This window comes from Mobula birostris, chromosome 6 (genome assembly GCF_030028105.1).
Source record: "Mobula birostris isolate sMobBir1 chromosome 6, sMobBir1.hap1, whole genome shotgun sequence".
NCBI classification, from domain to species: Eukaryota; Metazoa; Chordata; class Chondrichthyes; order Myliobatiformes; family Myliobatidae; genus Mobula; species Mobula birostris.
This window is the reverse complement of record NC_092375.1, coordinates 80,535,354-80,549,674: the sequence shown is the minus strand read 5'-3', so window position 1 is coordinate 80,549,674 and position 14,321 is coordinate 80,535,354. Positions and strand designations below refer to the sequence as shown.

Genomic DNA, 14,321 nt, shown 5'->3' with positions numbered 1-14,321 from the left:
TACAGCAGAGACAGAGGTATTGAGAGAAGGGAATGGCATCTTTACAAGTAACAGGGTGGGACAAGGTATAGTCCAAGTAGGTTGTGAGAGTCTGTTGGTTTATAATAGATATTAGTGGATAAGCTGCCTCTGGAGATAGAGACCGTGAGATCGACAAAGGGAAAGGAAGTGTCAGAAATTTACCAGGTGAATTTGAGGGCAAGGTGGAAGTTGGAGGCAAAGTTGATGAAATGAACGAATTCAGCACAGGTGCAGGAAGCAGCACCAATGCAGTCACTGACATAGCACAAGAAAAGTGCAGGACGGTCATCAGGGTAGGCTTGGAACATCGACTGTTCCACGTAGACGACAAACAGGCAAAGCTGGAACCCATGCGAGTGCCCATGGCTACCCCTTTGGCTCTCACAACTACCTGGACTATACCTCGTCCCACCTTGCTACTTGTAAAAATGCTATCACCTTCTCTCAATTCCTCCTCCGCCGCCGTGTCTGCTCTCAGGATGCGGCCTTCATTCTAGAATGAAGATGTCCTCCATCTTCAATGGAAGGGGCTTCTCTTTCTCCACCATCAATGCTGCCCTCAAGTGCATCTCTTGCATCTCATGCATATCTGTCCTTACCCCTTCCTCCTGCCACCCTACCAGGGATAGGGTTCCTCTTATCCTCACCTACTACCTCACCAGCCTCCAGGTCCAGCACATAATTCTCTAAAACTTCTGCCACCTCCAACTGGATCTCACCACCAAACATATGTTTCTCTCCCCTCCCCCACTTTGTTTTCCACAGGGATCACTCCCTAGGCAACTCCCTTGTCCATTCGTCCCTCCCCACTGATCTCCCTGCTGGCACTTATCCTTGCAAGCAGAACAAGTGCTACACCTGTCCCTACGCCTCCTCCCTCATTACCATTCAGGGCCCCAAACAGTCTTTTCAGGTGAGGCGACACTTCATCCGTGAGACTGCTGAGGGTCACATACTGTGTTCGGTGCTCCCAGTGTGGCCCAATTCAGTTCGGTGAGACTCAACATAGATTGGGAGACCACTTCACCGGTCATCTGCGTTCCATCCGCCAGAACAAGCGGGATCTCCCAGTGGCAACCATTTTAATTCAACTTCCCATTCCCATTCCGATATGTCCATCCGTGGCCTCCTCTACTGTTGTGATAAGGCCACACCTAGGTTAGAGCAGGGGTCCCCAACCTTTTTTGCACTGTGGACCGGTTTCATGTTGACAATATTCTTGCGGGCCGGCCGACCGAGGGGTGGGGGGGGGGGAGTTGGTTGCCAACGGACAAGAGTAGCGGTCGAATACGTTGTGTTTACCAAGATAAAGACTACAATGACCATGAAGCCTTGCGCGGGCACCAGTGCGCATGTTTTGACTTGTGCAATTGTGCATCTGCCGATTATTTTTCTACAAATCGATTTTGGCGATTCTGTTCGGGGGCGGGGGGGGGAGTGTTAATTACGACCAGAATATAGGTGATAAGTGGCTAATACACTCAATTTCATGGATGTAGGTTAAGAGGAATATAAACCAGGCAAATGGGAACAGCTCAGGAAGGCACTTAGTCAGCATGGATAAGTGGAGCTGGAATGCCTAGTCTTTTATTGAATAATTTGTAGCTCTATGAAAAATGACATGAAGGTGCAGTAAACAATTGTGAAAATGAGCAATATATCAGCCTCTAATGCAAAGGATTTGAATATAAGAATAAAAATGTTATTGCACAATGTTGTTGCACAGCTGGATTATGATGCACAGATCTGATCTCACTAAAGAAGGATATACGTGATAAAGGCAGGATTCAAACGAAATATTCATGGAATGGGATAATTTATGATACAAGGAGATATTAAGCAGAATGAGTCTATACCAGCTCAGAAAGACTAGAGGTGAACTCATAGTATCAAAAAGAAATTATGGGTCTTTGAATGGCAGGTACAGGAATGATGCTTCTCTTGGGTGGTGTTATCCAGCTTAAGGGGTCAGTAAATCAGAATTGAGATGAGGATACTTTTTTTTTCCAAACAGAGGTCAATGACTTTTGAAATTCACCAAATAAGGGGGCTATGGAGGCTCAGTCACTGTCCATTTAAGTTCAAGATCAGTTAACGTTTTTGATATTTGGGGAGTCAATGGATAATGCAGTGTTAGTGCAGAAAAAGTGATACAAATGAAAGATAAGCCACAGTCTTACTGAATAGCAAATTAGGCTTAGAGAGCTAATGGTTTATTCCTACTTCAACAGCTTATGTTGTTAAATTATTTCTTTTTTTAACTTCTAAGTACACAAAAGCCTTTTTAGTTCAAGATGGATAACAACAAAAATCATTGCAGAACTCTGGCTATGAACTTTGATTTCAAGTTTTCCTTCAATACCCTCCTTTGTTTTCTCAGTGGGGAGAGCTCAAATCAGAGGCAGAACCAGTGAAGCATATTACTACAAATTAGTGCTTGGGATTGTGAATTCTATTGTGACCCTGCATATGCAGCAGTTTGTACCCTAGGATGCCAAAATATATAGAGCATACTCTGTGTTGACAGTTAGCTTTCAGTTCTCCATTTTCATACACCTGACACCCTACCTCTTTTCAAATAACAGTAGCTTCAGGTTAATCGGAACACATTGGACCAGTACATTTTGGCTACCCCTTTTAGCCAAAGTTTCATGGAAACAGTTTAAAAGGTATAAAAAGAGAAACTACTGCTTAATTAAGTAAATTACATATTTAAATATTGTGGGCCGAAGGGCCTATACTGTACTGTGCTGTACTGTTCTATACAGCTTTGACAGCTTGGTTAAACGAGATGAGGGTAGCCTGTGGGCCTCATACCCCAATGAGATCCGGACATACCTGCCCTAGTATGCAAAGGCATCTCCAGTGGACCTGATGGATGAGATCTAGTGGCCAAAATGATTGTTCTTCAATGCTCTGTGGAGAGTGAACTGCATGACCAGGCACCGAAGTAATAGCCATCCACTGCTACCAAGAAAGACCCCAGTTGTGATGACCACTGGACCCGGGCTTCTGAGTTCAAGAGGGTGGAACTGGGACTGCCCTGTTGCAACAGTTTTTCCACTTTAAAAAGTTATTCCTCTCAGATTTCTTGACATTGTCGGGCACGATGGACAACCACCACCATTAATATTGGCACTGTTTTAATTTTTTCTGTACACTTAGACCCTGCATAATGCTGATTCATTGCAACATGTTTATTTAATTCTTTATTGAAATTTTTAAAAATGACAAAAATTCATTCTTACCAACACTTAAAACGTTTCAAGAACAACTGCCGTTACAGTAAATATTCACTCAGCCAATGAGAGTGCTTTGCATATGCTCTGAGCCACTCACAGCCAATCATGTATTAGTTCATACTCTGCCTCCCCCACGTGTGCAAATGTTCTTGCTTCCTTGCCAATTTATTTCATTTTTATCACCCATAATGTCTGGAAAGTGGCTTGCAACTTCCAGTGAAGGTAGTACATCTAAGATGTCTAGGAAAAGTATTAGCAGTGGATGTGAAACTGCAAGTGATAGGGCGTTTGGAAGCTGGTGAGCGTCAGGTCGATGTGACGCCTCGTTGAAATTTCCAATGTTAATCAAAATGACCCGGAGTGGGAGCGATGCAATAAGGTAAAGAGAGGTGTTTCGACATGATTTCCTGCTACTGGGAACTGCTTCATAAAAGGAAATTTTTAAAAAGGCAATCAAATCTCCACTTGAAGAAGAAGCTAAAGTTAGAGGAGGATCCACGGCCTGGTCCTTCCTCTAAGATGTAACCACCACCTGCTTCCCTCCACTGCAGCTGCCATGTGTTGCTTCTTCACTGATGTTCCGGTTAGGTCTATTTGTATATTTGTTGCTCCACAAATTACACTGTATACATAAAATAATATGGCGTATATCTCGGGTTTGATTTTTTTAAAAGTTAGGCACACATGTCCATTTATGTAATGTTATAATAACTCGGCATAGCGCTGATTTACATAGTGCTTCACCTCTGAGGAGTGCATTCTCAAGGTTAAGCGGGGTCTATGCCAAGGTGTAGCCACTGTCACATGCAAACAACTACGTGGAGTGACAGGTGAGCAACGAGTGCCTTGTGGAGACCAAAGGTGCGTGAGTCAATACTACTATTGTACTATAAAACTTTGTATTGGCTCTTAATGTTTAATCGATGGAGAAATTCTTCCAGTGTACACTGCAGTGTTCTTTTGATTGACCATAAATGAACAAAATCCAGTGTAGACACCAAGTGCAGATAATGAACTGCCTTCATACCATACTTTTAAAGATTGTTTCTTCCAAGCCTTCATTTGAATTGTAACATTCAAGGTGATTGTCAATACCTTCAAATTTTTCACAGTTTCTAACCTGTTCAACTAGTGAAATCATTTTATTTTTTACTCCCGGCTGTGTCTGGCCTCTCCAAGCCTGAATGTTTGAAACCACAGTGAGCAAAACAGTTCCTAATTGACTTACTATTACTCACCAACTATCAGTGACCAAAATTGCTGCTTTTTGAACACAAACACATACAAGTAACGCTACTTTTAAACTATTTGCTCTAAGGTGTAGTGCAGGGATATGCAACCTTAAGCGCAAATGATTTTCTAACATGCGTTATTCATTAATTTGAGGCAAAACATAACTAGATGTACTTAAATGGATAATTCCCATATTTCAAGTTTTTTATGGCATTTATCTGGCCCATCGTCCGCTCATTAATACGCAATCCGGCCCACAGAGGCAAAAAGGTTGCCGACCCCCGGTGTAGTGTCCAATGGCCACGTAAGTGCATGCGACTGACTCTAGTTAGAAACTGCACAACAACCATCTCTAGTCCCAACTATGCAGAATAATGTCCTGAATAAGCAATGGGAATCCTGGCTATTTTCTTGATTCATTTTTGTTCTTTAAGTTGTCCCAAATAAGCAGCTGCCCTGATTAACAAGGCCCAATTAACTGGAGTCCACTGTCCTCAAACTCAGAAACGTGGCAATTTATTTTGATTTCTAATTTGGAACTGCACTAGATCTAATTAATCTACAGCCAGAGGTTCTATAAGAAACTGATAGCTGAACGTAGTGGAAGGGTCAGCTCAGCTCTGACATCCAAATCTCTACAGGAAACACAGAAGGGTGCATGCAGCGCACGTGGCTTACTGTTCCAGTATGGAATTTGTCAACGAACTGAGGAGAAATATATATTTTGCATCCAGCCCTTCAGTTTTATACTATCTATAGCTGGCACAAGGAACTGACTCCATTCACTAACAATTAAAATAGTTACAGTAAGTACAGTTAAGTTTTATCATTTTAATTGGTTAAAATTTTTTTGACTCAATTATTTTTCCAAATAGTGTTATTTTGTCTTTGTAATTTAAATACTGAATGACTTTAGGATCCAATGTTCGTACCTAATACCTACTCACAGTCTACTTCAATATACAGGACAATCTTTCCTATGGATCTGATAAAAGTGCCACCATCTGAAAGGATTGATCTGGCACATTATTTCTGCCATTCAACCATTTCCCGCTTTCCACTTAGTCACTTCACAAGTTATTCCAGTTCGACTCTTTTGCACTTTGTTCATTTAATAATGAAGAGGAAGAAGTGAAGCAAACTCTTCAGCAATATCTTAAACTCTAATATATTTCTCATCTGATATGATAATACGTCCATTCATTTGAGAACAAGCTGTATAACCTACTATCTGGGGCATTATTTTTTCTGTATAAGAATTCTAGCTAAAGTATTTGTTAGCACCACAAAATTTCATTTCTTCATAAATGGGAGACATATAACCACCCCAAAACAATCAGCATTTTCTGTAGACACAGATTGCTGACCACGATCAACATTCTGCAATTATCAGCAGTCAGAATGCAAAGAGTTATTAAATGAAGGCCAGAGGATCTTGGTTAGACCAGAGCTAAAGGTCCCTCTAGCTCATCAGGTAGATACTGTCTGTTGATAGCAGCCTCACACAGCAACACGATTTGGAACCATAAAATACTTGAATACAAAATAGTGGCAATACTAGATATCCTTTTCATCAGTCTCCTGAACACTACTAGCCACACACTGGCTAATACAGCAAAAATATTTACAACCATAATTAACTTAACAAAATAGTAGAACTAGATGTCCCTTACATTGTTCTCATAAGTTACTACCAAGCCCTGCCATAGGCACCAAGCAGGTTCAACATATTGACATCATGGTGCAAAACAGTCATGCAGCACAAATACACAGACAAAATTACTCTAATCCCAAGTCCTGGATCCCCCTCCCCATACCAATGGAAACTCACTTTCTCATCCTAGTATACAGAGCGTGAAATGGAATGTCTACGCCTTCCAAGGTGCTTTGCAGTGAAAACAGAACTAGGTAGCAGTACAGAAGCAGGGCCTATCACTGATTATAGAACTGAAGTAAAGGTAAAGATAACCAAAAATGATGAGGTAACCATACTGCATCAACTACAATGATAGGTTGGGACCCATCTACTTTAAGTACTTTGTTGATGCAAACCAGATTTTAAAATGCTCCTTCTTCTTCCATTTCTGAAATTCCTATCTCCCCACGGCCAGAGAAAAGATATACTTAATCTTTTTCCAACATTAACTTCTAATGCCTATTCTTCAAAAGAACCACCTTGACGGAAATAAAATCCCTACTTTCTAAGAAAAATATTTCAAAAGTGGGATTGAAACCAATAGGTGATATCCGGAATGGATTGATGCAATTTCTTAATGTTATGGTCCATGCACATTATATCTTTTCACTCTCTAAACTATAATTCTTCACTACCAGTACTACCTGTTGAAAACTTTACTGATTTTGTTAGCCAATGCTTCTTTTGCATCAAAAATTCAGCTAATGGTGTATGATATTGTAGATCATCTAAGATATTAATCCTGTGTTAACACAAAACTGAACTAACTCATGTCCATTATGAGAATGTATCAATCAACATGATTACATCATTACAGAATATATATACACCAATAGTAGGTGAATTTTGAAATCCATTAAGTGTTTTCTTTCTTTACTAAGAAGTTCATTAATCTGTAATTCACTAACCTTGTGCCTGCACTTTAGTACCACCCCATAGGCTCCTGCAAAAGAAGAAAAACAATTATACTTCAGATGATTCAAATAAACTATCGTAAATACTTTTTTTTCCAACCTAGTCCTTGACACCCAGTTACCTTCATTCTAAGAGCACCCATTTATTGCCAGGTTACAATTTCATTTCACTGATCGTGTTCCAACATTTTGCTCAGATGAACATTTAATGTACAGCGAAGAGCAAACAAGTTAACAGTTCAGTTTGATGAACCTTCATCAGAACTAGGCAAAATTGGAAAGCATGTACTTTCAGTTCCAGGGAAAGGGAAAGTGTGGAGAGAACAAAAGCGAACATCTGTAATTGGATGGAGGCATAAAGAAGTTGTGACCCAAATGATGAAAGTCTGGTGACGCTTGTTAATTGCAAATTATCTGTCCGGACTTGACTTGTATCACAAAGGAAAATGGAACTATGAAATGAAACTGGATTCAGAAAATGTAGAAATTAATATCAAATCCCAAGGACTGTAACATGGTTGAAGATTATATGTTGTTCCATGAGATAAAAGAAATAAGTAGTGCAAGAACCCAATAAAAGATGTCGGTGTCTAAGTGGGATGTAAATACTAAAGTGAGAATCAAATGAAAGCAACTAAACTGAATAGAAATTACTTTTTTTTCTCAGAATAGATACCAACATGTGTTTGCTCTGCCTATGTACAGCAGACCAGATCATGAGCACTGAATGCAGTCTTTCCAGTGTCTGTGTCAGAACCAGCTATTTTTGATGAAACATCAATCAATTTTCTCAATTTTCTCCCACATTTTTTATCTGTACTCCTAATATTCCCTATTATCTGAGGTTTATAGAGAAAACAGCCTTTATTTCCTTGTCTCCATTCAACTACTTCATTTTGTCTTCTTGGAACAGACCAATTATAATTAACAAGCCTTCAACACCCTCCGTCTGCCAGCACTTGTCTTAAACCAATTTGCATCATAGATTCTCTACATTTCTATCCTCAGACATTTTCCATTCTTCCCCTTCCTTGCTACATGCTGATTCTAACCATTGCTTAGTTATGATAAAAAGTCATCAATCCAAAATGTTAAATCTGTTCATCTCTCTGCAGATTCTGCAGACATCCAGCATTTTCTGTTTCATTTCTGATTTCCGGTAGGTATCTTGTTAATATGAATGACCTAGCTTGAGGTCTCCGACTTGCATTGCTCAGCTATTCACGCAACTGACAAACTCTCCTTTTGTGAGTTTTGTGGAGAAAATAAACTAAAATACTCAACAAATACCCTCAATAATAACAGAAATAAGTGATCCTGAATTGTTTTCTAATTCTATTCCAATCTACAGAATACAAGGTTACAATTAGTGAATTCCTGAACCCAGGAAACTTCAAAAGAATTTAAAAAATGCTTTAAGAGAACAATGGAGTTAGAGCGCCTTTATCTAGACCATATACTAAGTAATTTTTTTTGTGGCATTTTGATACTTGGAGTAACAACCACTGTAGCTTGTAGTTACATAATCTTCTAACAAAATATGTTTATGGGTCAGTTGAACACAACTGAATTTTAGTAGATCAAAAACAACTTCTTGGTGGGGGGGTGGTCAAAGAGATTGTTGGACGGTTGAGAGGGATTATGGACAAAGTTAAGGGTCCTACATATGCAGCACTCCTGATAAATATCTCTGATGGGTGGACGAGAGACCTTGATGATCCTCTCAGCAGTCCTCACAATCCACTGTAGGTACTTGCAGTCAGATGCCCTGCAATTTCCATACCAGATGGCAATACAGCTGGCCAGCCCACTCTCAATGGTGCTCCTGTAAAATTGGTTAGAATGTATGTGTGTGTGTGTGTGTGTGTGTGTGTGTGTGTGTGTGTGTGTGTGGAGAGGGTGGAGAGGGTGGAGACTTGCGTGCCTTAATCTCCTCAGGAAGTGAAGAGGCTGCCAGACTTCCTAGACCAAAGAGGAGGTGCTGAGGGACCAGATGAGTTCATCTGTTATGAGCACTCCCAAAATCTTGGTGCTCCTAATGCTCTCCACAAAGGAGCCATTTCGGTACAGTGGGAATGGTCAGCCAGCACCTTCCTAAAGCCAACAATCATCTCATTGGTCTTGTGCATGTTGATTACCAAATTTCTGAGCATGCACCATTCTACCTTTCATTTCTAAATTAAAGAAAATAGAAGAATATGAACTGGACTCAAATTAGACCAAGATATGACAAAAGAGGGGAAAATAAGATTGATTGAGTGAAGAAGCACCACAAAAAATAACAATAAAACTAGTAAAGAATAAAATTTAAGAACAAGTATGAGAAAGTGTGTCCCAACTTAGCCCTTCATTTCTCCTCCATAACGGCTGGTCATCTGTTTTGCAAATGTTACTGCACTATTTTGGAAGAGTGGGAGGCAGCTGAAAGGAAACTATAGACCTGCTGGCCTGACATCAGTGGTTGGGAAGTTGTTTTTAGGGATGAGATTACAGACTACCTGGAGGCACATGACAAGATAGGACAAAGCCAGCATGATTTCCTGAAAGGAAAATCTTGCCTGACTAACCTACTGCAATTTCTTGAGGAAATTACAAGCAGACTAGACAAAGAGATGCAGTGGATGTGGTGTACTTGGACTTTCAGAAGGCCTTTGACAAGGTGCCGCACATGAGGCTGCTTAGCAAGATAAGAGCCCATGGAATTACAGGGAAGTTACTAGCTTGGGTGGAGCTTTGGCTGATCAGCAGAAAACAGAGAGTGGGAATAAAGGGATCCTATTCTGGTTGGCTGCCAGTAACCAGTGGAGTTCCACAGGGGACAGTGTTGGAATTACTGCTTTTTATGATGTAAGTCAATGATTTGGACTATGGTATTAATGGATTTGTGGCTAAATTCGCCAATGATACAAAGACACATGGAGGAGCGGGTAGTGTTGAGGAAACAGAGAGCCTGCAGAGACTAAATTAGTTTACGGGAGTGGGCAAAGTGGCAAATGAAATACAATGTTGGAAAGTGTATGGTCCTGCACTTTGGTGGAAAAAATAAATGGGCAAACTATTATTTAGATGGGGAGAGAATTCAAAATGCAGAGATGCAAAGGGACTTAGGAGTCCTTGTGCAGGATACCTGAAAAGTTAACCTTCAGATTGAGTCGGTGGTGCAAAAGGCATATGCAATGTTGGCATTCATTTCTAGAGGTATAGAATACAAAAGCAGGGATGTGATGTCGAGGGTCTATAAGGCACTCGTGAAACCACACTTGGAGTACTGTGTACAGTTTTGAGCTCCTTATTTTAGTAAGGATATACTGACATTGGAGAGGGTTCAGAGAAGATTCACGAGAATAATTCCAGGAATGAAAGTGTTACCGTATGAGGAACATCAGGCAGCTCTTGGGCTGTATTCCCTGGAATTCAGGAGAATGAGGGAGGATCTCATAGAAACATTCCGAATATTAAAAGGCCTGAACAGATTAAATATGGCAAAGTTATTTCCCCATAGTAGGGGAGTCTAGGACAAGAGGGCATCACTTCAAGATTGAAGGACATCCATTTAGAACAGAGACGCAGAGAAATTACTCTAGTCAGAGGTTGGTAAATCTGTGGAATTTGTTGCTACGAGTGGCTGTGGAGGCCAAGTCATTGGGTATATTTAAGGCAGAGATAGATAGGTTCTTGATTAGCCAGGGCATCAAAGGGTACAGGGGAGTGGGGATGACTGGAAGAATTGGATCAGCCCATGATTGAATGGCAGAACAGACTCTAAGGGCTGAATGGCCTACTTCTGCTCCTCTATCTTATGGTCTTAGGGACTCTTCTTTCCCAATACACTCTTGCTATCCTACCTTGTCTTTTTGATGATTGCACATGTACAAATTCCCTGTATATACAAAATAAACTTCTTGTTTCAGTTGCTAATAACCAATCCCTAGTTATAGGTATTCCACTAAGGAAAATGTATAAAGCTCCGAAAAGGCTTCACTTGAAGTATTATGAGCAGTTTTGGGCCCCTTATCTTAGAAAGGATGTGCCGAAACTGGAAAGGGCTCAAATGGGGTTCACGAAAATTATTCTTGGATTGAATGGCTTGTCATTTGAAGAGCATTTGATGGCTATGTACCTGTATTCACTGGAATTCAGAAGAATGAGGGGCGACATCTTTGAAACCCATTGAACGGTGAAAGACCTTGATAGCGTGGATGTGGAGAGGATGTTTCCAATGCTGGGAGAGTCGAAGATCAGCAGACACAGCCTCAGAATAGAGGGGTACCCTTTTAGAATAGGGATGAGGAGAAATTTCTTTTGCCAGAGAGTGGTGAATCTGCAGAATTCTTTGTCAGAGACAGCTGTGGAGAGCAAGTGTTTATGTATATTTAAGGCAGAGGTTGACAGATTCTTGACCAGTCAGGGCATGAAAAGATACAGGGAGAAAGATTGGGGCTGAGAGGAAAATAGGATCAGCCATGGTGAAATGGCAGCAGGCTCGATAGGCCAAATGGCCTAATTCTACTCCTGTATCTTACAGTCTTAAGGAAACAGATTCTTGCCTTCTACTCTGTTCATCCTTCTCAAAATCTTAAATTAACACAGAAGAAGATGTAAACACTTAGCAGCTCAGGCAGCATCTGTGGAAAGTAATGAAGAGTCCAAGACCCTCTGTTTCTCTTTCCATAGTTATTGTCTAAATGTTTCTAGCAATAGCACACATAAAACGCTGGAGGAACTCAGCAGGTCAGACAGCATCTATGAACTAACAGTCAACGTTTCAGACCAACACCCTTCCTCAGGACTGGAAATGAAGCAGAAAGTCGCCAAAATAAAAAGGTTTGGGGGGGGGAGAGGGGGACTAGCTAGAAGGTGATAGATTAAGTCAGGTGGGTGGGAAAGGCAAAGAGCTGGGGAAGGAGGAATCTGATAGGGAGAGGACAGCGGAACATGGGAGAAAGGGAAGAGGGAGGGGCACCAGGGGGAGGGAATTAGAAGGAGAGGATAATAGATTCCTTATTTTTGCACTCAATTCCTTTATAATAATTTTTTTTTAAATTAAACTCCTTTTATTTATGATTTATTTCCTATATTTAATGACATTCCAAAATCTCCACTGTTCAGCAATTTGGCCTCTGAGAATGAGTAACAACATAGCAATTGGATAAATCTAGCCAAACTCATTAAGTGCAGCTTATGGGGTGTTTAATTCAACAACAAAACTGCAATGCTATCTTGAAGCATGAAAAGCTTAATAAAGATCCCGATTTAGGGAGAGTTATCCACAGTTCCACAAGTCATCTGCACATATTAATGTGCAACTCATGTAAAATCTCCTTGGCAAAAAAAAAAAGGCATGTTATTTTTTTGTTAAAATACAAGAAAATAATTTGTTGTTATTTTTCCAGCATATTCTGAACAATGTATTAATGTGGACAATATAATATCAACATTAACATTTTCAGTTCAGTTCAGACCCTGAAACTTACCTTCACCTACAATTCTAAGGACTTCAAATTTATTCATCACATCACCAATGTCAGGAATCTTCATGAAGACAAAGTTCTCTGAAAAATGTGATCCCAAATCACATCGTGGTTGCAAAAATTAATCATGCACGCAGGTTTTGTACAGTGTCCATAGAAGCAGAACTTCCAACAAATTAATTTCACATCCTTCATACTTGTCCGAATCTAATCACAATGCTGTCCATCTGAAAGAAACAAACATATGTAATTACCAATTCTGAAACTATTACTGGGAAACAAAATTCTATTAACTGGAAAAGAAGGTGACTTATCTTTTCTACTGAGGCAAGATAATGTTACAAATCATATTAAGCATTATAAGATGAAACAAAATTGTAAATAGCACCTATTCCATCTGACATCTACAAAGTGGCGAGGTTACCTGGAAATCTTATAGTTTGGACTGAACATGTGTTCTCTATGTGCAATTAACATAGTTTTTCTAATATGCACTACATGAAGAAGAGTGAATATTTTTAATATCAATCAGGCAAAATAAAGTACACCAAAATCCAATAATTTAAATGGTGCATTGAAATAATGATCCTCTAAAGTTTTGAGTGCAATGGAGGGGAAGGAAGGCATGTGAAATGGAAATGGAAATGAGAATAGCGTTTTATAAATATTATCAGAACACAGGAGTTTAGCTAACTAACTCCCGAAAGGTTTAATTAAATTTATGGTGTTATGCGAATTTGAATTACTCCCAACAACATAATGGCTTCCCATGAATTTCTCCCATTACCTAGCTTTCAAACGACATTATGAAGATAAAATACTTCTGTAGATATCATGACATATTTAATGACAAATGCAATAAAACCATGGTCCATTTGGTAAGCTATAAAGACATTTAACATACAGCTGAGAATAACTGACATTTATTCCATAGATTTTTCCCTGATAAAGTTTAGGAAACTCTCAGTACCATTCAGCACAGGATTTCCAACAGATAGCAAGAATGAGGAAAAGACAGGGCAAAGAAGAACCATTATAATAGGAATGACATTACAGATTTCCCCATTTCATAATATCTGTTCATTACACTTACATTATTTCCCAGGATTCAAAGAGAAACAATTGGTTACATTTTTTGATTAGATATTCCTGGAGCATAGACATTAAGTTGTCCAATTTATCTACGTCATCTACATAAGTATGTTTTCCACCATATCTGTTTCTCAAAAAAAAATACTGGAGCACCAAAGCTATTCATAAAAGCCTTATCAAAGAGCTCATGCCTACTCTGTGAAAAGATCAATATGGTTTTGACTGGATAAAGAATATTAATAGTTTGCTTTTCTTTCATTGCTATTATATCTAATGTTCCTTATAAGTATGCTGTAGAACATTTCCAAAAACATATTTATAATATCGCAGCTATAATTTCTTGTTCTTGCATACACAGTTCAAATGTGATGAGGCCCTGTCTGAAAGTAATATTCTCAAAAATCTGATTGAAATTAGGCAATAACTTAGTCTCTAATCCTCCTTCACTCTTTGCATGTATAAAAAAATACTTTATTATACATTGTTTTATGTTGCAAGGAAATTTTTAGAAAACAGTATTTCAACATATGTTAAACTTCTCTCTAAATACAGAACATGGAAATTTAGCTCGAAGTACTGGTTGTATAAGAAAGTCATTCTTTAACACTGGTATTACTTCCTAATGCCTTCAAATTTTATTAAATATAGTATC

The 14,321-nt window shown here is 39.4% G+C and overlaps 1 protein-coding gene across 2 annotated transcripts in view; it reads right to left on the bottom strand.

The window, feature by feature from the left end:
- The window catches only part of cdkl5 (cyclin dependent kinase like 5), a 208,105-nt gene that overhangs the window by 152,383 nt on the left and 41,401 nt on the right, over nt 1-14,321 (bottom strand). For both annotated transcript variants that reach the window (XM_072260723.1, XM_072260724.1), the window contains exons 2-3: nt 12,581-12,804; nt 7,101-7,135 (exon numbers count right to left, since the gene is read on the bottom strand). In XM_072260723.1, coding sequence (XP_072116824.1) covers nt 7,101-7,135; nt 12,581-12,644 — 99 coding nt within the window. In that variant the 5' untranslated portion in view covers nt 12,645-12,804. The remainder of the gene's footprint in view (nt 1-7,100; nt 7,136-12,580; nt 12,805-14,321) is intronic.